At 43.0% G+C, this 25,212-nt stretch overlaps 1 protein-coding gene across 2 annotated transcripts in view; it reads left to right on the forward strand.

Moving 5' to 3' along the window:
* The window catches only part of LOC138808450 (ankyrin repeat domain-containing protein 13A), a 31,203-nt gene extending 19,793 nt beyond the window's left edge, over nucleotides 1–11,410 (forward strand). Inside the window, exons 7-15 of one of the 2 annotated variants that reach the window (XM_069994700.1) lie at nucleotides 292–358; nucleotides 1,745–1,826; nucleotides 3,236–3,297; nucleotides 4,140–4,273; nucleotides 4,984–5,141; nucleotides 6,188–6,295; nucleotides 7,783–7,943; nucleotides 8,593–8,660; nucleotides 9,499–11,410. In XM_069994700.1, coding sequence (XP_069850801.1) covers nucleotides 292–358; nucleotides 1,745–1,826; nucleotides 3,236–3,297; nucleotides 4,140–4,273; nucleotides 4,984–5,141; nucleotides 6,188–6,295; nucleotides 7,783–7,943; nucleotides 8,593–8,660; nucleotides 9,499–9,694 — 1,036 coding nt within the window. In that variant the 3' untranslated portion in view covers nucleotides 9,695–11,410. The remainder of the gene's footprint in view (nucleotides 1–291; nucleotides 359–1,744; nucleotides 1,827–3,235; nucleotides 3,298–4,139; nucleotides 4,274–4,983; nucleotides 5,142–6,187; nucleotides 6,296–7,782; nucleotides 7,944–8,592; nucleotides 8,661–9,498) is intronic. The other variant, XM_069994701.1, reaches the window with a different exon arrangement.
* Nucleotides 11,411–25,212: the final 13,802 nt, after the last annotated feature.

A 25,212-nucleotide genomic window follows, 5' to 3' on the forward strand; every position in this document is an offset into this window, starting at 1 on the left:
GTCCAATCAATGTCACCACCTTTGTCCTTTACACTGGCAGTTTTTGTAAAGAAGCCAAGAATGGAAGCTTTCTACGTGTGGAGTGAGGCAAATTGATTAATAACAGTGGGAGGCGGGCGGGGGATGTTAAAACCATCTGTCATCGATAGCATCCTTTTGTGGCCATCAGGACCATGATTTCCAAATGTCCTTCGCTAACTTAAGCTGGGGGAGAAAACTGTAAAGGCTTCAGGGATGAATCTGAATGGCATATTGTACATGTAGAAATTTGTGGTGTTCACTTTTTATCAGAACTAAATCCGGATTCTGGGGCTGGAGGACAGATAAAGCAGAAGTTGTTAATGGTTACGAAGCAAAGGTAAAAGGAAACTCTTAAAGTAAGATTTAATATAGCTATTTAGCTTCTATGCAAATGGGGAGTCTGTTCAGATTTTTTGTTTCATGCATCTGTGCCAGAAGGTCCTTGGGGAAATAAGTTCTGTCTAATGCCTCACTCTCTCTCTCTCTCTCTCTCTCTCTCTCTCTCTCTCCCCCCTTCTCCCCCCCTTTCTCTCCCTCTCTCTCTCCCCCCTTCTCCCCCCCTTTCTCTCCCTCTCTCCCCCTTCCCTCCACCCTCCGTCCCTCTCTCTCCCTCCCTCCCCCTTCCTCCCCCCCTCAGATGCTTTATTTTATCTTATTTGACATTCAGAAAATGGGATAGTGTGTCCTGAGGAGGTCTTTAGAGATAGAGGGAGATTAGACCTGTCATCTTTTAAAAATATTACACAGTAATTTTTGTTCATTTCTATTACTTTAAAAAAATTATTTCTCTAGCTGACTCTAAGTCTCTTATTTAAAAAAAAATTAGCCTCATTGTAACCAGTGGGTTCATGGTGCATTTACATGACGTCAGGGAATTGAAAACCTTGAAGTCGTGGAAGCCGCGCTCTGTCAGGTCATCTGGCGTTTGATTTTGTCCATTGGCCAGCTGCCAGCTGGCCTTTGCTTGGTCTCGCAGTGCGTCAGGGATTGATGGCTTATGGATGGAGCCAGGTGCTGCAGGATCCTCTGGTGGCCTCTGAGTGAGCAGAGAAATCTTACATCATGCTCAGTGAGATGTATTCAGAAACAGTCCTGAGTGTTATTTTCTGCAGCTTTCAGCTTTGGGAATCCACATATGGCACAGACAGTTAATTCTTTGTTAACTGTGACCCTTGATTTTTCACATCACCATATTCCTCAGTCACCCCTGGGAGCATTTTCTCTGGAGGAATATATATATATATATATAAATTTTTTTTGTCACTAGTAGAATGTCTTCACTAGTGTTTTGCAGGATTTCTCTGAATCTGCCAGGTCTACAGAACCTCTCCCTTTTCCCTCTGTCCAGCCCTGCAGATGGCTGCCTAAGACAGCACTGTTAGAAGATTATCAGAGCAGTGGAGGAGTGGGAAGCAGGCTTGGGTGCAGTGGGAGCTCGGCTGGGAAACCTAAGTCCAAGACATGGAGGCTGGTTAGCAAAAGGCAGGGCAAGTGGGAAGATGCAGCCTGTCGGTGACCAGCTATGAAGGATAACTGTGGATGCATTTCCAGATGAATAGCTTGTGTATTTTGAAAGGATCCTAATGATTGTTAACCATTTCTCATTTTAATTTGGCTAGATTGTTTTGGTTTCTTTTGCTTCAGCATTCTTGCTCTTAAGATGTTTTCTTTTCTGAGTTTTGATGTTCTGTGTCACTGTTTTCTTTTGTGCACATCTCTCAAGGTTTACACAGTAAATAATGTGAGTGTGATAACCAAAATACGCACAGAGCATTTGACGGAGGAAGAAAAAAAGAGATATAAAGGTAATCTTCCCTTTTTTTTTTTTTGTCGGTCGTGGGGCTTGAACTCTGGGCCTGAGTGCTGTCCCTCAGCTCTTCAGCTCAAGGCAAGCGCTCTACCACTTGAGCTTCAGCACTCTTCTGGTTTTCTGAGTGTTTATTGGAGATAAGTGTTTCATGGACTTTCCTGCCCTGGCTGACTTTGAACCGCGATCCTCAGATCTCAGCCTCCTGAGTAGCTAGGATCATAGGCGTGAGCCACCATTGCCTGGCTCCCCTTGCTTTTTTAATTCTCTTGTTTATTCTTTTTAGTTTAGCGAGAGCCTTTGTTGGCTCTATTACATTTGGGGTTCATGTTATTGGGGCATGCTAACCTTTTTATAAAAGTTTCCACAGACTGACTGACTCTTGGAGTTTTTCCATAGTTGCTTTCAGCTGTAATTAAAGCCATTCATGAGGCTTCTTTCTGAATTATGACAATTGTTAGATTTATCCAAAGAAGTAGATAAAGAGTATTAGAGAATGTTTATCAATGAGTGATGTCATCTAACCTCTCATAAGGAAAGATCTGGATAAAACATGGGCTCTGAACCAAGAAGTGGTTTCCACATCCTGGTGTTGCTATTTCTTGTGAAACTGCATATCCCCTGTGTCTCAGATTCCTCAGCAGCAAAAAGGAGGTGATACTGACCCTCTCTTAGTTGCTAAGAGACTTGGATGAGTTCCCACATACAACACTTTAGCATTGTGCCTGAAGTATATAGTAATTGCTTAAGCACCAGTACCACTAGCACTGTTCCATTGCTCCATTGTGACAGAGGAAGGAACTGAGCCCCAGAGCACACAGCAGTGAATGGCCAAGGTGGGATCAGAACCCATATCTGGCTCATTCCTAAATCCAAGTTCCATCCAATATTCTTCTGTTTTAACTCAGTTTTCTTCTATTAACATATATTAATTGTATAAAGCAATGGATTTCAGGAGCCAGGCATTGGTGGCTCATGCCTATAATCCTAGCTATTCAGGAGGCTGAGATCTGAGGATCATGGTTCAAAGCCAGCGAGGGCAGCTAAGTCCATGAGACTCTTATCTCCAATTAACCACCAGAAAACCAGAAGTGGTGCTGTGGCTTAAGTGGGAGAGTGCTAGCTTTGAGCTGAAGAGCTCTGGGACAGCGCCTAGGCCAAGTTCAAGTCCCACAACCAACATGCAATCAAACAAACAATTCTTGTAATGCTCTAGTTTAAAGATCTTAATTAGTATGCTATAAAGAATAAAGTTGTTTTTGTGGATGATTTTTATCAGCCTAACTATAAATGGATTTCCTAATGCCAGGTAGCTTAGCTCAGAAACTTTAAAATGTGATGAAGATATTTTTTCTACAGGCACCAGTGAGATATAATATTAAGCATTAAACTATTCTTCCTTTGTAGCGGACAGGAACCCTTTAGAATCCCTGCTGGGTACTGTGGAACATCAGTTTGGTGCTCAAGGGGTGAGTTTTTCATTTAGTGCAGTTTAATGAAAAGTGAAATCAGCTCATCGGTGCTTATGATGGTATTTTCTGCATCCTGAGTAGGCTACTTTGTGTAAAAAGAATTCCCAAGTTTGAGTAAGAGGCTCTCTTTTGAAAGAGAATTAAGATGAATGAGTCTTTGAAAACAAAGCTTTTGAAGGAATGGTATGATTACAGAAATTAGGTGTGTTTTCTCTCATCTTTCTCTCTCTCATCTGTTATAAATAAGGCACCTCTATATGACATGACACTGTTTCTATTGTGACAGCACAATAATATTTTTTTACTTGATTCCCCCAAATCACTATATGTAATTAGCACAGTGGATATCACTGAGGATCAGAAAAATGAAATTTCCTTTCCAGTGTCAAAGCTAGACAATCACAGAGCTGGAACTTAAACTCCAAGATTCAAATCTCACATTCTTTGAAAAAAATATGTATGTGTGTGTTGGAGTTACTGCCGTTTGAACTCAGAACTGCACACCTGCTATAAATGGATTTCCTAATTCAGGAACCTTACCTCAGAAACCTGAACCATGCCTCCAACCCAACTTTCAAGTGTTTTTGTCAATTTCTTTTCAATAAAAATGGAAGAGAGAGTACAGGAACATTTTTAGATGGGGAAATCCATTGGATTTGCCATGTAGCTTGCTAACAGAGTTTTTGATTGGCATGTTCCATTAAATAGTTAAAAAAAACAAAACTAGTGACTAGAATTTCCTGATGGTAGCTGGTTAACATGTCTGCCTCATAGACTGAGTGCTGTAGGCCACTACTTGTAAGCATCATTTGCACTTCTGATTCTGAGTTCTGGCTCAGCAGGACCTCACTACAGAGTGTGCCACCGCAAACAACCCCACGGCCATCACACCTGACCAGTACTTTGATGAAGACTTTGATCTGAAAGACAGGGACATCGGAAGGCCAAAAGAGCTGACAATTAGAACGCAAAAGTAAGAGCCATTTTCAATTTACAGATGGAGTCAGAAGTTGTACTGTTTTATAGTGTAAGGGTCCTTCATGCCTCTGGCCCTTTCACTTTTAAGTTACTTTATCTGGGAAAAGTAATAATAGACTGCCTTTCTCATTAGCTTTTTTCAAGTGGGATAATAAATGAAAGTATTCTATTTTTTTTTTTTTTGTGCCAGTCCTGGGGCTTGAACTCAGGGTCTAGGCACTGTCCCTGAGCTTTTGTGCTCAAGGCTAGTGCTCTACCACCTGAGCCACAACTCTTACTTCTGACTTTTTTTAGTGATTAATTGAAAAGTCTCACACACTTTCCTTCCGAGACTGGCTTTGAACTACAATCCTCAGATCTCAGCTGCCTGAGTGGCTAAGATTATAGGCATGAGCCACCAGTGCCTGGATCTTTTATCCCCCCATTGGCTGCTCCAATGAAATGATTTCCATCAGCTATCAATTTCTCCATGCTTTTTGTTAATTAAGGTTATTGCAGGAGTAGGTTGGAATGTAAGGCCTCTTCTCCTGATCACAAGAATTCTGGGTGATGTAAATTCCTCATGGTTCCAGGCCTGAGTGGTTCTGAGTTTAAGAGATAACTCAGTAGCATGTGGAGTGAGAAGCTGGTGTTCTAACTCACCGTGCTGTACTGATATGCTCTCCCCATCTGAGAGCATCTGTCTTTTTCCATCAAATCCTGCAGGTTTAAAGCTACACTGTGGATGTGTGAAGAGTTTCCCCTCTCCCTTGTGGAGCAAGTCATTCCCATTATTGACCTCATGGCTCGAACTAGCGCTCATTTTGCAAGACTAAGAGATTTCATCAAATTGGAATTCCCGCCTGGATTTCCTGTCAAAATAGGTACCATTCAGCTCAGGCACAAGTGTGAGATTTACTCATTTTTGTGGATGATACAATGTTTCATGGAATTGGAGGTACCAGGTAGCCTATGATAAATATAATAGAGGAGGTAACAGAATTATGCTCTGTTTTAAGAAGCATTACAATCTGGTTCATTTTGCATATGTGAATTAGGAGATCTCTAGCCATTTGGTTCCATTGACAAAGATGTAAAAAGCCATCAAAATATAACATTGTTTTAAAGTCAAACCTTAAGTGAAACTTTAAACTTTACTCAAATGAAATTTCAGATTAGGTAATTATTTAGAGAATACAACTTTCATTAAGAACCTTTGATAGGTAACTATGATTTAGGGCCTAACTTAGTATGCAGAATGCTATATATAGTATATAAATACAGTGGCTCATACCTGTAACTTTATCTACTTAAAAGACTAAAATCAAGGGCTGGGAAAGTGGCTCAGTGGTAGAGCGCTTGCCTTACATGCATGAGGCCCTGGGTTCGATTCCTCAGCACCACATAAGCAAAAAGAAAAAAGCTGGAAGTGGCGCTGTGGCTCAAGTGGTAGTGCTAGCCTTGAGCTGAAGAGCTGAGGGACAGCGCCCAGGCCCAGAGTTCAGGCCCCACGACCAGACCTCCCCTCCTCCCCCCCAAAAAAAGACTAAAATCAGAGAGGATTATGGTTGGAAGCCAGCCCAGACAGAAAAGTCCAAAAAATTCTATCTCTATTTAGCGAGAAAAATGGCAGACTGAGGCATGGCTCAAGTGGTAGAGTGCTAGCTATGAATAAGAAAGCTGATGAATTTTAGTTTGAGTTGGTTGTGTATTCATGACATATGAATTCTAGCTCAGTCACTTAATCACATGCTTAATCTGAATCTGAACCTCAGTTTTCCATCTTGATATTAGCGATGTTATTGAGGATAAAGTGAAATCATACTGAGAAAGAAGTGCTGAGCATAGTACCAGCTTAGTAAGCATTCAGTCAATGATGGCTGTTATTATTTTCAGTAAAGTTTATTTATAAAAGCTTTTATTTTGTTAGAAATTCCCTTATTTCATGTCTTAAATGCACGGATTACATTTGGAAATGTTAATGGCTGCAGTACTGCTGAAGAAAGCCAAAATGTGGAAGGGACCCAGGCTGATTCAGGTAAAAAAAAAAATCAGTTTGTGATTTTAAAAGCAAAATATATTCATTATTGATATATTACAATATATTATTGATATAGTATAACATATTAATGCATTATATCAATAATTCATATATTAATGATTAACATTAATTGATTTATTATATTTATTGTACTAATCATTTTGATACTCAGGTATCTATATGAAATAGATCTGTGTTGGATAAATGGAACCTTTTAGATTTCCTTCAGAGTAAATGAAAAGAAAAAATTTGGAGGATATTTTATTAGTCAGTTTTCATCACTGTGATTTACAAGAGTGAAGCAAAATGAGGAAAGACTTACTTTGGGCTCATGTTTCATAGGTTATAGGCTGTGTTCTGCTGGCTCCTTTGTTTCTGGCTCTGTGGGTGAATATAATGGCAAAGGGTATGGTAAGGCAGAACTGCTTATTTAATGGCAGCCAGGAAGGTGGGGGGGAGGGGTGTGCCTGAGACTATCCCTAGGCAAAAGAACAAGGTACTAACTGAAAAATACCTAAAACAAAAAAGGCTGGACGCATGGCTCAAGAAGTCAAGCACAAGGCCTTGAGTTCAGTTGCCTGCATTGCCCCTAGCCGGGAAGACAGCTTTTCTTAAAAATCAGCTTTATTGAAGATGTAGCAATGAACATGGTCCCCTGTATAATTGATATATTAATTTTTAAAATCCAAAGAAAATCATCTATAATGAGTTTAATATGCATAGTCAAATGGTCTCACTTCAGTGTGACAATTCCATGCATTTGAACAGATCTATGCATTCTGTGTAAACACCAATACAGTTAAGACAGCATTTATAGATGTTTCCAAATTCCCTCATGTTTTCTTGCATTCGATCCAATTTTTTTTCTTTTGGAAAAATACACAACCACACATATTAGACTTAGTCCTCAAAGGATACACAAGTAAACCCTTCCTCTCTCTAGAATCTAGAAATAGAACTAGAGTTGAAAGAGAAATCTTCACTTTTTATGTAATAGTTTTCAGTATTTTTATGATTATGCATTAATGTTTCCACTTACAAGATCAAAACATAAAGAAAAACTGTACTGCAATACATTTTACTGTTTTACTAGTCTTAAAAATCTTTCATGTAATAGTAATTATCATTACTGTGATCCTTTTTTAAAAATCTTTAAAGCTGTGTATTATGGCTCATTCCTGTAGTCTCAGCTATTTGAGAGGCTGAGGCAGGAAGATCTCTTGTGTTTAGGAATTCAAGGCCAGCCAGGGCAACACAGCAAGACCCTATTTCCAAACAAACAAAAAAAAGTCTGAAGGTTGGACAAGTTGGAATGTGTCTGACTTCCTAGCTCAAAGCAGGATCATAAGCTTGAGGCCAGCCTGGGCTACGTAGTAAGGTTGAGGTCACCTTGAACTACACATTGAGATCCTGTCTGGAAATAAGAAAGGTCAAAATTTATGGTAATGAGCTCAGACACTGGATTGTTTCCTTTTGTGTTTTAGCTTCCCAGGTTACAAACTTTGAGGTTGATCAATCTGTATTTGAAATTCCTGAATCTTATCACGTTCAAGACAATGGCAGAAATGTGCACTTACAAGATGAAGATTATGAAATCATGCAGTTTGCCATTCAACAGAGCTTGCTGGAGTCCAGCAGGAGCCAGGTTTGTTGGCATCAGTGGCACTTACCTAAATAACCAGTTTGACTCATGGTATTTATAGATTATTTTAAGCTTTACATACCCTGTCTTTTATGAAAGCTGACCGTCTGCAAACCCTACTTTGCATTGCTGACAGTGTTTTCAGAATCTTTCCTATTCCTCATGCTTAAAATGTAGTTAAAATTGAGGTGTTTTGTTTTGTTTTTGTCGGTTATAGGGCTTGAACTCTGGGCCTAGGCACGCTCAGCACTTCGGCTCAAGGCTAGCACTCTACCACTTGAGCCACAGTGCCACTTCCGGTTTTCAGTTGGTTTAGTGGAGATGAGTCTCATGGATTTTCCTGCCTGTGCTGGCTTTGAACTGTGATCCTCTAATCTAGCCCTAAAAGAGTGATGTCTTTGGCCATGTAAAATGTAGCCTAAGGGTATCATGTGTAATCTAGGAGAAGATGGCAGCCCAATCAGCATGGCTTCTGACACCCTTCAAAATCTTGTAGGATCTTTGAGGTAACCCCAATCTCCATTAGTATTTCACACAGCATTATCAATAATAGGCATGGAAAATATTTTGTTTCTATAGCTCTTATTTCCTTGTCAAGGTGGCAGCTATTCCTTCTCAGAGTTGTTCACGTCCATCGTATTTGTATTTGTAGGAACTTTCAGGACCAGCTTCAAATGGAGGGATCAGCCCGACACACAGCTATGAGGCCCAGTATGAGAGGTGATAAATAATAACTTTTTTTTGCTAGTATTGAGTTTTGAACTCAGGCTTCCTTACCCACTGCTGGCACTCTACCACTTGAGCCACGTCTCCAGCTCAGCTTTCTGATAGCTGTTTTGGAGATGAAAGTCTCGTGGACTTTGGTCTGGGATCCTGTGGATCTCAGCTTCCTGAGTAGCTGGGATGACTGCCATGAGCTCCTACTTTTGGCTTGGCATGACTCTTGACGATGTGGCTCTTGTCAAACTGAGGTTGACACAGGCCCTTGCTGCTTTGGCAAATGTGTGGCTGTGCATATTACTCTTTTCTTTATGGCAAAACTACTCATTAAATTAGCCCTCTACATGCCTGATAGCTCCTTTTCAAGAAGGAGTGGTAGAAGGGCTGACAGGGCACAGGTCAATGCTACTGACAGAAAAGAGAGAAAATGTTTTCTGGTCTATTCGGCCTGTGATGTCTCTAGTGAGAAGTTTATACCATTTTAAAGACAGTGACATGGGAAATAATTACAGAGATGTTAGCTCTTTTTAAGGAAAAGAAAACTGTAATGATGCATTTTCAAGGCACTTTTTTCTGTAAGTTAGGTATAAGCCAGAGTTGTAAACAACCTGGTTTTGCTGTAAAACAGACTCAAGTTCAATTCCCAGCACCATCACATAGTAGCTGGGTGATCTTGGGCAGGGTCTCCTCTTCTGAGTAGCAGCTTTCTGGCTGGTGTGTGGCACCCACGCTCCCATGCACATTTATATGCACATAGAAAAGCACCTGGCCCAGTGTCCTTGCTGCCACTGCCACGATGTAGTAGCTGACTGCCTTTTCTTCTTTCTCTTCAACCCAGGGCCATCCAGGAGAGCCTCCTCACCAACATGGAAGGCCTGTGCCCAGGTGCCCTGAATGAGTCCAGCCGTTTTGACAGCGACTTGCAGTTGGCCATGGAGCTCTCTGCCAAAGAGCTGGAAGAGCGGGAACTCCGTCTCCAGGAGGAGGAGGCTGAGCTCCAGCAAGTCTTACAGCTGTCACTCACTGAGAAATAGATCTTTCTGTCCGGATGGGCCATGCACCAAGGCTCTGGGCTGCACATGAGTGCTGTGTCTGCTGCCAGGCCCCAGGCCTAAGGGCCTCCACCTTCGTGTAGATGGCAGCTGCCCCTTCTTTCCACAGAGGTGCAGGACCAGTGACTCCCCGGCCCTGTAGGTGCCCCTGGAGTGGAAAGAGGGCCTGGCAGCCCAGCTCCAGGCCATGAGGAGGACAGCACCGCCACTTTCCATTAGCTGTATTGGCTTGCAGGTCACATTTTTACTACCAGCTTTAGACAAAACCCCAATTCGTGCAGGGTTCTAGATACATTTCTACCCCAGAGTGATAACATTATTGCTAAGTCAGGGTGCTTTTATATAGGAGAGCAGCAGCCTTTGTAGAGTGGCTTATGAGAATTGGACACCTTCTTTAGTGTTCACCAAAGAAATGGGTTGTGCCGATCTACTCTTTTATTTTTACCTTTCTATAGGATTTCTAGGATATTGCCATCATTCCTCTCCATTTCCACCTTATTCCATACCTTCCAGCCCCCACCCCTTCCACCTCCTCCTCACACCCTAGCTAAAGTTAAAGAGGAGATATGTACAGGATCTATTTTAGATTATGCTTAACTATTTGCATCAAATGAAGATGAATGACCACGGATGTTGCCTTAGCCTTAAAACTTACTAATAGTTTCAAACCACCTCACTCCATGTGTTGAGGGATCTGGATTGTCTTTGAGAAGGCAGCTCCTTTGAGAGCAGGCTCCTCCAGGCAAAACCCAAGGCAGCTAATCCTGTCCCTGGCGGGATAGAGAGGGGAACCCAGGGCTGTTGCCAACACAAATGTGTTGCCTGTTCCAGGGAGGCCTAGGAGGCACCAGCTGCAAATCCGACTTGGAATTTGGCAGGAAAGGATGGGTTTGAGATGAGATGTGAACACGGAGCATGATGGCTCCTCAAAAGGGAAAGTGATGATTCCACATTGCTTTTGAGAGTTCAAAACAACATCTTTCTGGATAAATCTATTTTTTAACAGAATCTTTTTATTATTTTTAAAGATAAAAATGACTACTCCCATCAGTAGCAATACAAGGTTATACATTTTAACCAGATTTTTCTCAGGCCTCTTTTGGATACTTTTAGTAGTTAACTATTTTGTCTAGCTCTCCTGTAAATATCCATCACATAACACACAGACCCTGGGGAATACGGCCGACCATTCTCCCAGGCTGCACTGAAATCACCCGGTAAACTGTATCCTCCTTTGTTTTGCGTCTGTTTCCAATTGCGCTTCTTTTGGGATAGGAAGAGAAACACAAACTCCTATTCTAGTTGATGTCTGAATCATACAGTGAACGTTGCCAGTTATGTTCCTAGACACAAAGAATTGTGCTTTTAATGCCCGATAGCCATCTGCCTTTTTTTGTCATGCTCTGACCAAAAACTTTGCACACAAGGCCAGTAGAGGTGACATCACACTCATTCCTTACACAGCGGCGTTTACAATGAGCCAAGTTCTTGGGAATGACTGCAGTTATTTTACGCGTTGTTTACTCACTAAGGCAAATCATAGGGAATTTCTATGTTTGCATTCCATTGCTCTGCTTCCTGACTTCTTTGACTTTGTCCCCAAGGAGTCACTTAAAAAGGGACTGAGCATTGTGTCAACCTGTTTTTCATGTTCCCTCAAAATGCAAATAAAGCTTGCTTCCCTAGAGGGTGCTCATACACTGGAGTCCAAGTGGTCTGTTTTCTAGTTACTGGATGTACCCCACTCACTTCCCACCCACATCACATTGCCACATGGGCAACTCCCAACTTGGAGTCTCTTCCAAGGCTGCCTTCTGGGAGGCCAGGGCTTGCTGCTTCTCAAGTCAGTGCTCAAATGATAATCAGTGCCTCCAGACTCACCTTATACCTAAATGTGAGGCTGCTTTGCTTTTAGGGGGCACCACCAGTACTTTGAGCCATACTGCACCATGTAGAAAACTGTTCAGTTCAATAAGCCTCTTAATGGCTCAATATCCACCAAAACTTGACTGAACAGTGGCTCCTAACACACTATGGCAATCAGGTAGAAGAAAGTTTCTAAGACAGTCTGTTCTGCAAACAAGCTTGTCACAACACACAGCAGCAGAAAAGTAAATGATGACAGGAAAGGGAAATAAGGTAAATGATGTTACCAGTTTAGTCCAGATCTCCTGACCATGATGTCAGGAAAGATGAAGTAGCTAAGGAGGTTCAAGTGACTGTGATCCAGTAAGTGATGGGGTTCAAAGTCTGCCTAGACCACTGTCTAGAAATATCTTAGTTGGCCAGTCTTTGATGGCTAAAAGTATTCACTATAATTGTCCCAAAATTGGTGCTTTTGTCTTTACACATCTCTTTGTAATAAGCCTCTTTTGAAGAGGAATACTTATTTTACTATAGTAAATTTGTGTGTGTGTGTGAGTGAGAGAGAGAGAGAGAGACTACCAGAGGCTTGAACTTTAGACCTTTTGTGCACTAGCTCAGCCTTTTTGTTCATGCTGGCATCCTAACACTTGAACGTCTCTAGTCTGGTTTTTATGTTGTGGTTTGTTGGTTGTTTTGTTTTTTGCTGTTTATTTGGAGATGGAGTCTTTTCAACTTTTCTTTCTAGGCTGACATTAAACCTTAATACTCATATCTCAGCCTTCTGAACAGCTAGGATTAAAGGTGGGAGCCACTGGGCTCCTGACTACCTGATTGTATTTCTAAAGCAAAAAGTACGTTACAAAAGATTACGAGCTTTGCAAGTTTTTACTATTTCCTTTTAAAAATCTATTTACGGGCTGGGAAGGTGGCTCAGTGGTAGAGCGCTTGCCTTGCATGCATGAGGCCCTGGGTTCGATTCCTCAGCACCACATAAGCAAAAAGAAAAAGCCGGAAATGGCACTGTAGCTCAAGTGGTAGAGCACTAGCCTTGAGCTGAAGAGCTGAGGGACAGTGCCCACGCCCAGAGTTCAGGCCCACAACCGGACCCCCCCCCCCAAAAAAAAAAATCGATTTACATATGGGAAAACTGAGGCTCTAGAGAAGTTGTTACAACTGGATATAGGACAAGAAGCCAGGCTTCTACCTTAGGCCCAGCCTGACTGTTTATGGCTCAGTTTTCTGAGAGAATTAGTATTTTGCCTTATGACAATGGTGCTATCTCACATACAAGTTTAAAGTTTGCAGCACTTCTTTAAAAAATAACATCAGATTCAAGCACACACACAAACACACACACGCGTGCGCGCGCATTTTAAATAATCACTAGGAGTAAAATGGCATATAAGGTTTCATCTTTATTTTAATTGACATTTTGCTCAAAAGCACACAATGCTGAACATTTGAGTGACTTCGTATTACAAGGTTCTGACCAAAATCCTGACATCAGGCAGTTGCAACATCTCTCATGGGTTATTTCACATTAAGTGCAGGTTATTTCACATCAGTGCTGTGCTTAAGTGGAGCACAAGGTAAGCATTTCAGATTTATAAGAACATTAAATCTAGCACCTTTCAATAAATACTAATAACCACCTTTTTAGTATGAAGGTGTCATTTCAGTAGGGGAAAAATGATCCAGTTTACCAGCAGTGCAAACAGCAGCAGCATTTTCAAGGTTGAGATTAAATTTGTAAACACCTTCTGGCACAGCATACGTGCCCTTCTCAGCCAAGCCCTCCACTCAGGCTGAGTATCAGCTCCTACACACGTCTAGGCGGTAGGCTACAGTGACAGCATATAGTACAGGGAGATGAAGGTAATCTGAGTACGATGGGACTTTTTCTAATGGGTCAACTGTAGCATTTCTTGGCCTTCAAGGCCAAGACAGCACTCCATAACACCACCTGGTAAGTTCCTGACTTCAGTGGGGGCATCTGAGAACAGAGCAGATGGGATGAGGGAATACTGGTGGAGGAGGGAGGGGAATAAGGGAGAGAGGATGATTTTATTCAAACTGCACTGTGCACATATCTAGAATGCACAATGAAACTTCCTCCTGTTACAAATGTGTGTTAATTCACAAAGAAAACAAAAGCAGAGGATGCCTTGCTTCCTCTTGCTATTTCAAGATTAACGGTTAGTCCTTTCCAGTGTGGGTCTCCAGACATTCGTGGGTCACATGCTTTCTCATGAACACTCAACTTTACTCAAAGCTTGCGACTTTGGGTCTTACTCTTAAGAACATCTGGGCATAAAAAAACAACACTGAGTATACTCAGCAGCCAATAATTAATATAGAGGGGAAAAAAAATCATTGCTAGTAAATGTTTTGGTTTTTTTTTCTACATTGCTTAGCTTAGCATTCATCAACTGTCCAGACCAAAGGTCTTTTCTAAGTAGAAAAGTTCTGATTCCAAATCTCCACTGGCCCATGTGCAACACAACTTATCCTGTTCCCCAAAACTTGCAGCGGAAGTTGCTCTGCTGTCACCGACGACGAATGGGCTTGTAGACACAAAATGCCATAAGGATGATGGTCACCAGCAGGATGCTGAAAATGGTTCCCATCAACACTGCAAAGGGAAAACAGGTTACCTCCAAATGGAAACTTCAGATCCTCATTTCCTGCAACATGATTTACCAAATGTACTTGTGCTGGATGTGGGGAAGCAGTAGTAAACAAAAGCATCCTTAATTCAAGTAATCCCATGAAACATAAACAAGGAAGAGCCTTTCACATAGCTTGGGATGCCATAAAGAATAAGTGATTAGCCAGGTGCCAGTGGTTCATGCCTGTAATCCTAGCTACTCAGGAGGCTGAGATTTGAGGATTGCAATTCAAAGCCAGCCCAGGCAGCAAAGTCCATGAGACTCTTATCTCCAATTAACTGCTCAGAAAAACCGGAAGTGGCGCTGTGGCTCAAGTGGTACAATGCTAGCCTTGAGCTGAAGAGCTGAGGGACAGCGCCCAGGCCCAGAGTTCAAGCCCCATGATTGATTAAAAAAAGAAAAAAGAATGGGTGATTGAGGGTGACGTGGGAGTAGGAAGTCAAGTGACTGAGGGAGCATCTGAAGTGAGACACACGCTGAGCCGTTAAGTGGCCATGCACAGCTCCAAAAGGAGAGCTCTGCAGTCCCAAGGATCCTTGAGGCCAGAGCAAGCCCAGCATGTCCAGTGAACAGAAAGGAGGCAGGCATGAAAGAAGGGAGAAAGGGCTAAGATGGGCACAGGACATGAGACAGGAAGGCAGAAGCCAGTTTATGCAGGGACAAGAGATCCCGATGAGCCGGCAGCAATGGTTCACACCCGTAAGCCTTAGGAGACTGAGATCTGGGGAGCATGGTTCAAAGCCAGCCCAACTGTTTTCTCCAATTAAGCACCAAAAAGCTGGGAAAATGGAGCTATGGCTCAAGTAACAGCACTAGCCTTGAGTTGTGGACAGTGCCCAGGTCCTGAGTTCAAAGCCCCGGGAGAAGTACCACCTCCCTCCCCTCTCCCTGCAAAAATAAAAAAGACTTAACTGGCTGGCTCTAGAAAACTATTGACAAGGGCAATAAAGCAGCAACTAATTTTACAAACCCATTATGTTTTTCAAGATCTCAAGTGAGGACTAATTATTTAGGCTGAGCCTTGTGGTACAAGATGTTAAGGATCTGGGTTTTAAACTACTAACCTAACCAGCCACCTGCCAGGTTTAGTTTATTCAACAGCAACAGTGCCTGGGGGTATCTCAGAGGTATTGGGAAACATTCAAAATTCTGTCTCCTTCACTAAGCAAATGTACATTTATATGTGTATGTGAGTCCATCCCAGGTTCCAGCTGGAACCCAGTAACCATGGTTACTATTCCTCTAAGAAAACCAGTTTTCTTTAAGTCAGTAATTTCAGAGTATCTGTGATCTCCCTCTACACCCCACACAAGTCCCATCATCCACCCTGAACCCAGTTATTATCTGGAAAGATCATCTTTTTTGGTGAAGGGAAGACACAAAGACAATGCCATAATTCCAAAAAGCCCAAAGTAATTTTAAGGATTTGGTTAAAACCAACACCTTACATGAGCTCAATGTCATCTGTTAACTAAATACCTGCCCTAATTTTTGAAAGTTTTGAATTCTAAAATTCTATTGTTCTAACTATAATTGGGCTTGAAACGATTGTCTCTCATTGTGGAGGGGCTGCTAAAAGAATTTTAAAGCAAAGTCTGAAGACTGGAATGAATTTTATAAAGAAAAAAGAAAAAGCAGCTTAAAATGTGTTGTTAGAGGCACAATATTCATTTGGGGCTCGATACATTCTTCCACACTTGGTGTTTCTACCTCTCCCGGTATTTTGCATGCAGCATCGTCTGTCTGACCAGCAGTCCTGTAAGAAGCCTTTTTAGTCCATCTTTATTAGACACTTCCCATCACTGAGCCTTGTATTCTTTTTTTTTGTGGGGGGTGGGGGGTCCAGTCGTGGGGCCTGAACTCTGGGCCTGGGTGCTGTCTCTCAGCTCTTCAGCTCAAGGCTAGCGCTCTACCACTTGAGCCACAGTGCCATATTCCGGCTTTTTTCTTTTTGTTTATGTGGTGCTGAGGAATTGAACCCAGGGCCTCAAACATGCAAGGCAAGCACTCAACCACTGAGCCACCTTCCCTGCCCTGAGCCTTGTTTTCTCCATTCATTAAGTGGGACAAAGGAAATCCATCCATTTCTTTACTCAGGAAGTTGAGATGTGAAGATGACAGTTCAAAGCTAGCTGGGGCAGGAAAGTCTGTGAGACTCTTATGTTGTTAACCACCAGAAAGCCAGAAGTGGAACTGAGTAGTTCAAGTGGTAGAACACCAATCTTGGGCAAAAAAGCTAAAGGACAGTGGCCATAGCCTACATTCAAGCCCCAGTATAGGTATATCCCCTCTCCCCTCTCCTTGTGTTTGCAGATCACTCTCTGAGCAGTGCTATTATATAGCAGTGGTCACAGCGATGGAGATGTTAACTCAGCACTGGCAATGTCCACAGACATTTTAATCCTCCTGGCTGTAGGTGGCATCTAGAAAATTGATAGGGGTGCTACTGAACATTCTAGTGTCAGGATGGTCCCACACACAACCCTGAAAAAAAATCATTTGATCCATTTTATCAGTAGGTTCTAAAGAATTAAGGATGTGGGGCTGGGAAGGTGGCTCAGTGGTAGAGCGTTTGCCTTGCATGCCTGAGGCCCTGGGTTCGATTCCTCAGCACCACATAAGCAAAAAAAAAAGAAAATCCGGAAGTGGAGCTGTGGCTCAAGTGGTAGAGCACTAGCCTTGAGCTGAAAAGCTGAGGGACAGCGCCCAGGCCCAGAGTTCAGACCCCACGACCGGACCAAAAAAAAAAAAAAAAAAAAAAGAATTAAGGATGTTAATGTGTGCAAACTACTTAGCAGAGCGGTATATAAGTGGTCAGTACACGGCAGAGATTGAGTTAGGGAGTCAAGACAATGAAGTATACCACGTGGCCACTCATGTAGCTATATAGATGTACGATTGAAATACAAAAGGAAAGGAAGACTTTATAAGGACCAGGCCGATTGACTGTGAAGCTCTAAGTTCCAGGGTTCTTTTAAAGCCATATACATGTATATGCATGTGTGCCTGGTTGAAGAGATTTCCTCCCTCCTCCCCCTCCCCCCCAAGAATTGAAAGTTCCACAAAGCCCAGGTTCTAGTACTGGCCTCCATGACTTCCCGGGTAAACCTCGGTAGTAAAAGGTCACGACTGAGCTTCACTTTCCTTCTCTGTATGGCACAACACCAATCGTAAGGGCCCCCATCAATGACCCTTCTGTTATTGGCCCCTCTAAAGAAAGGAGTAGGTGGGGTATTAACAGGAGATGATTTAAACGAAGAACCACGCCTCCTGCGTGGAAGGGTGGCGGGGCTCCCCGAGAGGCCCCCTTCCCCGCCCGCCCCGTCACGCCACACCCCAGGCAGGCGCGGCGTGCGGCCCCGCGCGCGTGCGTGCGCAGGCCTCCGCCACCCGGAATGGCAGCAGTCCAGAACCGACCCCGCCAACCTGCGACCACTCACCCAGGTTCTGCCCGCGCAGCACCGCATACGGCCGGCTCCGCTCTGGGGGTTCCTCTGAGCTCGGGGCCTCGGCCTGGGCCACCAGGACGCAGCAGAGACACCACCACCGCCACACGAGACGCCGCATCTTCACCTGCTCGGGGGAAGCCGAGAAACCACTTCCGCCTTAAGCCCCACCCATTCCGTCCCATCCGCACACGCCCTTCCGCTGCCTCCGCCCACGAGGAGGGGGAGGGCGGGAGGTGCGTCGTTGCCTTGGTAACCGTATACTTCGGCCAAAGTTCCGCCTCTACGTCGGTTTGTTCCTGATTACTCTTCCGCCCGGCCAACTTTCCGCTCTTGTCGGCGGCCCTGTGGAGAAACGTTCCGGACATCTCGCGATGATGACAAATGGACACTGGCGGCTTTTGGCTGCCTGGGATTTGTTCCTCCTTAAGTTATAGCTGGTGCCCAGTGGCAACGCACACCTCCCTCCCCGCCTAGGAGAGGACCTCAGGCCCTCGCTCCAGGAGTGGACACATGACCCGAACCTGGCCAATGAGCATGATCCATCCCATGAACCTCAGGAACTGGAGAAGACCTACTAGGTGACTGAGTTAGACCAATCAGAGATGTATCTAGACCTCCACAGAAGTAAGGGGATCTGGGGAATCAGAGAAATGGAACAAAATATGATGTCACTGGCCCTCCTGAGCCAGCCTTCATAGTCACTTAAACCAACGACTTTTCTCTTGTGTGCTACTTTCCTTCCCTCCCTCCCTCCCTCCCTCCCTCTCCCTCTCACCATCTTTCTTCCTTTCTTCCCACCCTCCCTCTTTCTCTCTCTCTTTCTTTCTCTTTCTCTCTTTCTTTCTCTCTCTCTTTCTTTCTTTCTTTCTTTCTTTCTTTCTTTCTTTCTTTCTTTCTTCCTTCCTTCCTTCCTTCCTTCCTTCCTTCCTTCCTTCCTTTTCTTTTTCTGTTTTATCGTACTTGTTGAGTTTGGTGCCATGAATCTGTAGAAACTTGAACAGGAAATACCCCCAAGTAATTTAGCAAAGGAAATAGTTGGCTCAATTATTGCCCTTTCCCTTTAGTTGAAATAAATCACAACCATCTTCATCCTCTCCTCCTTCCCCTTGTGGTCTTAATTTACCTATCTACATGTAGGTATTCCTTCTACATCCATGCAGCCCTTTTATGTCTTTATCCCCATTTTTTCTGAAACACTTTATAATTTTATTGTTACGATTAAGGTGAAGAGTTACAATTCCATAAGTTAGGTAATGAGTACAGTTCTTCTTGGACAAAGTCACTCCTTCTCTTTCTCCCAGGTTCCCCTTCCTGTCCCTGCCCACAACTTGCGTGGTTCATTTTTTAGATAGTGTACACTGAATACCGTGACTGCATTTGTTCACCTTTCCCCCCTCAATTTCTGTGCCCACTTTTTGCGTCCTCCTAAAATGACAAAACAATAAAACCCATTTTTCTTATTTAGGAAGTTGAGATTACTGTTTTCAAAGGTTAAAACTCTAGACTAGGAGCTAGTGGCTCACACCTATAATCTCAACTACTTAAGAGGCTGAGTTCTGAGGATCATGATTTGAACCCAGCCTGGGCAGAAAACTACAAGTGGCTCACCTCCAATTAACCACTAAAAAAGCCAGAAGTGGTGCTGAGGCTTCTTGTGGTAGAGTACTAGCCTTAAGGGTAAAAAGTTAAGGGATGTCAAGCCCCAATACAGACACACACACGCACACGCACACACACACACACACACGCACACACACACACACACACACACACTCACACAAACTCCAAAAGTGTCCAGTGATGTCAGAAGACTGGATTTCAAAAAAAAGTTCTACACTTAAAATCACAGATACACATTTAGAACAGAGTAACAGTAATCTTTTTCAACACCATTCTCTCTCTCTCTCTCTCTCTCTCTCTCTCTCTCTCTCTCTCTCTCTCTCTCTCTCTCTCTCTCTCTCTCTCTCTCTCTCTCTCTCTCTCTCTCTCTCAGCAATGAGGATGCCTTTTTCTATTTTCTCAAATATTTATGGCCCAAGACAGTCACATTTAGTTACATCAACATTCTCATTTTTCTCATTTTAAAAGCATCAACTCAGCAACTCTTGCCCTAAGTCAACTTGAATGCATCTAGTTTGAGCACTTCAAAAATTACACATTTTGACAGTACTAAGTTACAACTCTATTCTAGAACTGAAGTCCTTTGTCAAAGACTGCTGCACATCTCTTCTACTTTCATGATCTTTCAAAGCTTGTGTCAGGACTCAAGAATTTTCCAGCCATGGTAGCTGGCACGATGGTTGTAACGCCAGCTATCCAAGAGACTGAGATGAGTGGATAAAGATTCAAGGCCAGCCTGGACCAAAAAATTAGCAAGATCCCACGTTGTCATGCTGTCTGTGGTGGCAGACCTATGCACGGGAGGCACTGTGCCTGTTCCTAGACTCTCTTTTTTCAATTTTTGCCAGTCCTGGGACTTGAACTCAGGGCCTGGGCACTGTCCCTGAGCCTCTCTGTGCTCAAGGCTAGTACTAGATTCTGGTGGCTCACACCTGTAATCCTAGCTGCTCAGAGACTGAGATCTGACAATTGTGGTCCAAAGCCAGCCCTGGCAGGAAATTCTGTGAGATTCTTATTTCCTATTAACTACCAAAAAGCTGGAAGTAGAGTTGTGACTTGTGTGACAGAATACCAGCCTTCCTGGAAAAGCTAAGGGGCATCTCATAGGCCCCGAGTTCAAACCCCACTATCACAGCCATCTCCTCTCCTCCTACCTCCCAAATGAAAGGAAAATTTCTCAATTTCTGTTCCTTGACTGTTAAGTACAATCCCTTGTCCTGCATGGGCTTCTGTGAGGTTACAGAAAAGAAGAGACTGTCTCCTTGAGCTTGGTGATACACATCAGAGAATGAAGAGTAGAATCCATCGTCCAGTTTGCTGAAGCCACCTCTTTGTCCAGTTACCACCAGGGCCTAGCTGATGCTTCCTGATATTTAATGAATGGACACATGAGAGTACAACCGATACACCTGTCTCCTTAACACATTGTGTTTAAACACGTTTATCCTATAACCTAAAACAATTCAACAGATTGTGACCATCTCCACAAAGTTGAGCAGGGAAGTCTGTTGAACTCTCCCAGGTGTGCAACAGCTTCTAAGTAGGATTTGAACCCAGTCCTCGCAGCCCAGTTCAGTGCTCTTGCTCCCTTACTCTAACTTTATAAGTCATCCCAGTAAACATTCACCTGCAACCATAAGCAACAATACATCAGAGTTCATTTCTATGGTCCTCTTGTGACATCACTTCCTTTACCTCTGGTAACTACAGTGCTGCTCTTATCTCCTATAAGAATCAATCCCTCTCTGAAGGTCAAGATGGCAGAAACCTCCTCTCATCACCCAGCTGTGGGAAGCCTGCTGAAGAGTCAGATGATGTTTCGGGGGAAATTCAGTCCTGGAGTCAACCCTCAAGAATGACTAGATTATTGAGTGCCCTGCATTGTAGAGAAAACTGTCAATGTGCAAAACCATACTCTTCTGTATTTGATGCATGCAAATTTATATATTAATCATGACTCCTATGATTTCAGAAGCAAAGATTCACTTACAACATAAAGTTTTCTGTACTTTAATAGTAATCGTCTCCAGTGAAGGTTTACACATTTGCCACAGGATTAGATGTTATCTGAAAAAGCTCTCCTCTTCCAACACTCTTGCCAGATTTATAAAATTAACAGATATCTAGGGCAATTTTCAGTGAACATCAAAATTGAAAGGACAGCATGGAAAGTTTTCAAACGCACTCCTGTTTTTCCCTGCCTTTCTCAAAAGAACAACTCAGTGTGATACATTTGTGTTACCAAAACTAAACCAATACTAATGCATTATTACCAACCATCCAGAGTTGCATTAAGGTTCACTCAACGTTACCATTTCTATGGGGTCTGGCAATCGCCTAACATTGTGAATCACCATTGCAAAATAGTTTCTCAGTCTGAATCATCCCCTCTGCTTTATTAATTAATTCCTCCATAGATAAACCTCTTGGAGTTGTCTGAGTTGGCTTTGAACCTCAGTCCTCAGATCTCAATCTCCTAAGTCGCTAGGATTACAGGTAAGGACCACCTGTGCCTTGGTCTCTGTGGATTTTTCTATCAAAGGGATCTCATACAGAATCACCAGCACACAGGGTTTTGCAGTCTGATTTACTTCACTTTGGAGATGCACATTGAAGATGACTTTTCTATTTCTCTGTAGCTTTGATAGCTCAGTGGTTCTTATCACAAATACTGATGCCCTGGATAGAACCATTGTCCCATCAGACTATCAAATTTGGGGTAGAGAGCTATTAAATGTATTCTTTTAATATCCACCCAATAAATCCAGGCATCAGTGGCTCATGCCTGTAGTCCTAGCTATTCAGGAGGCCGAGATCTGAGGACTGAAGTTTGAAGCTAGCTAGGCAGGAAAGTCTATGACTCTTATCTCCAATTAACCTGCAAAAAGCCAGAGGTAGAGGTAAGGTTCAAGTGGTAGAGTACCAGCCTGGAGCTGGAACAATGATCTCGGCGCTGAGTTTAAGTCCCAGTACCAACACACACAAATAACATCCATCTAATAATCACTGACTCCACAGTGACAATTCTTCCATTTGTGGCATTGGCTCATTGTGTCTTCTCCTTTCTCTTTGAGGCTAGCCAGGCTAGAGGCTTGCCAATTCTGTCATCATTTCGGAGAAATTAGATTTTGTGTTGCTTTTTCTCTGTTGATTTTCCTTTTTCTTCATATTAGTTTCTGCAACAAAGGCTACTTTTTCTTTTTTTCTTTTCTTTTTTTTTTTTGGTCGGTCATGGGGCTTGAACTCTCGGCCTGGGCACTGTCCCTCAGCTCTTCAGCTCAAGGCAAACGTTCTACCACTTGAGCTACAGTGCCACTTCCAGTTGTCTAGTGGTTTATTGGAGATAGGAGTCTCATGGTCTTTCCTGCCTGGGCTGGCTTTGAACCGAGATCCTCAGATCTCAGCTTCCTGAGTAGCTAGGATTACAGGTGTGAGCCACCAGCGCCCGGCTGAAGCTACTTTTTCTTTGTGTCTGTTTAAATTACACTGATCTTTTATTTAAGATTGTTGAATGTAGGCCTTTTGCTTTTCTATAATATTGCATTCAGCATCACAGATTATGATCAATGAGCAACACTTTCATGCCACTCATTTTGCAAGGTCTACTTTCCTTTTTTCTTTTTTTTTTTGGGGGGGGGTCCGGTCGTGGGGCCTGAATTCTGGGCCTGGGCGCTGTCCCTCAGCTCTTCAGCTCAAGGCTAGCGCTCTACCACTTGAGCCACAGCACCACTTCCGGCTTTTTTCTTTTTGCTTATGTGGTGCTGAGGAATCGAACCCAGGGCCTCATACATGCAAGGCAAGCACTCTACCACTGAGCCACCTTCCCAGCCCTGCAAGGTCTACTTTCATTTCCTTTTGTTACAACATTTAAAATTTGGGATGAAGCCTTCATCTTTGGTCAGTGTGTTTTGTAGTGTATAGTTTAAGTTCAAAATATTAAGAGCTTTCCTGGTCTCCTTTTGTTGAGCCCTAATTTACTTTGTGAGCATTTTTGTAAGATTTATATTCTTTACTTTCTTTCTAACTTTCTTCTTTCAGTGGTCCTGGGGTTTGAATTCAGGGCCTGGCGCTTGCTAGGCAGACAATCTACCTCTTGAATCATACCTCCCGCCCCCAATTTGTATTCTTTTAAATGTGTCAACGAAATGTTTTATGTTTTATGGATTTAAAAAAATGAGTCATTTGACCTTGAGAAGCAACCTCATCTTCTTATTGTCCAATAAAGAGTGGTATAAATGCTGATTCGCTGAAAGGTAATGTGTTCATTAGTTTGGATGTACGCCCATGATCAACGAGCAGATTGGTTGGCTTGAAGGGGATTTGTATGTCTCAGAGCTCAGAAGGCAAGATAACCTAAAAATCCAGGTATAGGCAGGACCATACTTTCTTGAAATCTGTAGGGGAAGCATCTTTGCTTGGTTCTTCCGCCTTCTTTGGATTTCTTGGTTTTGTACCTGCAGCACTCCCTCTGCCTTCAGAATCATATGACACTCTCTCCTCTTGAGGCTGTGCCAGACATAATCATATTAGATAAAGGGTGCACACTACTGTGGCTTTCAATCGTCTTAACTGGATGCATCTGCAATGGCTCCATTTCCAAATAAGGCCAGATGAAGAGGTTCTGGTGTTATGACATTAGCATGTGTTGAAGGAGACTTATTTGATCCATAACATAGCTGTGCAGTTAAGACTCTAGACTTTCTTCTTCCTGTTGAATCTGTCAAATCCTGACAAGGTGGGGTTCAAATCTTCCACTGTAATAGTGGATTCATCCGTTTCCCCTTGCCATTTTATCTATCCTTATCTCTACTCTTTATTATTTCCTTATTTTGTATTTCCTTCCTTCATCCACTAAGGAGCTTATTCCAGTTTTGCTAGAAAGTCTGTGTCAGTTGGCCACCTCCATCCATCCAAGCCTTGAAAATTCCTTCCATCATTCTGCAGGAATACCAGTGTTTCCCACTTGACTCCATGGGGGTCATAGTGGTGGTAGCTCCTGTGGGAATGCACATAGGAGAAAGACCCATGTCCTACACCAAGGCAAAGCTGTCCTGTATCTGAGGTACAAATGTTGCTTACTTGGCTTCTTTTATTTTTTTTTTCTTCCAATAACGTGAAATATCAGACTCTTCTTCTGTACATGCAGGAAGGCTTTCAGAACTTCCTCTGTGGAACAATGTCAAAAGCAGGTCTATTGTCAAGTGCTGGTGGATTCAAGATGGTACACAGATGAGACCGCATCAATTACAAGCTAAGTGTATAGTTAGCACTTTCCTCAGGGTCACTTTCCTAGGGTGGTAAAAGCACTTTGCACAGGCCACCCAATGCACTTGAGACTGCAGGCTAAACTTAAGCTTTTTCCACATACACCCTCTTCTGCCTGGTTCTGATGCCATGACTTTCAACCAATATTTACCAAGCAGTTTTCTTTTCCTGACTTTCAGAAGTTTGAACTCACAACTTCACCTTTCCTAAGGAAGCATCCCTTGCTTAGACCACATTCCCAGCACCTTTTGCTCTAGTTTGTTTTTCAGATAAGGTCTAGACTGGGACTTGGTCACAGCATGACCCTTAGAGGTCCTCCCTCCCCCCCCCCCCTCCCCTGCTGCTGTTATAAATGGGCTGTTTTATATTGATGTGATTCCTTTAGCTGGTAAGCTAAGAGGAGCTGTTATTTCTCTCCTGGCCTTCTGCTTGGCTTTGTATTCTTGACCATATCCCAGGAACAAATGTTTCTGAGTAACCCAAAGCATGACTATCATTTTACTGAAAGTTCGTCTGCACCTTCCTAGCTATATTCTCTTCCTTGTCACAAGGCACGTGAAGAGTGACACCTGAATGCTGAAGCAAGTTCACCCATCTTTGTGTGAGATATAGCACAATGTATTACACTATG

This window comes from Dipodomys merriami, unplaced genomic scaffold (genome assembly GCF_024711535.1).
Source record: "Dipodomys merriami isolate MVZ:Mamm:240054 unplaced genomic scaffold, mDipMer1.0.p SCAF_45, whole genome shotgun sequence".
In the NCBI taxonomy this organism is placed as follows: domain Eukaryota; kingdom Metazoa; phylum Chordata; class Mammalia; order Rodentia; family Heteromyidae; genus Dipodomys; species Dipodomys merriami.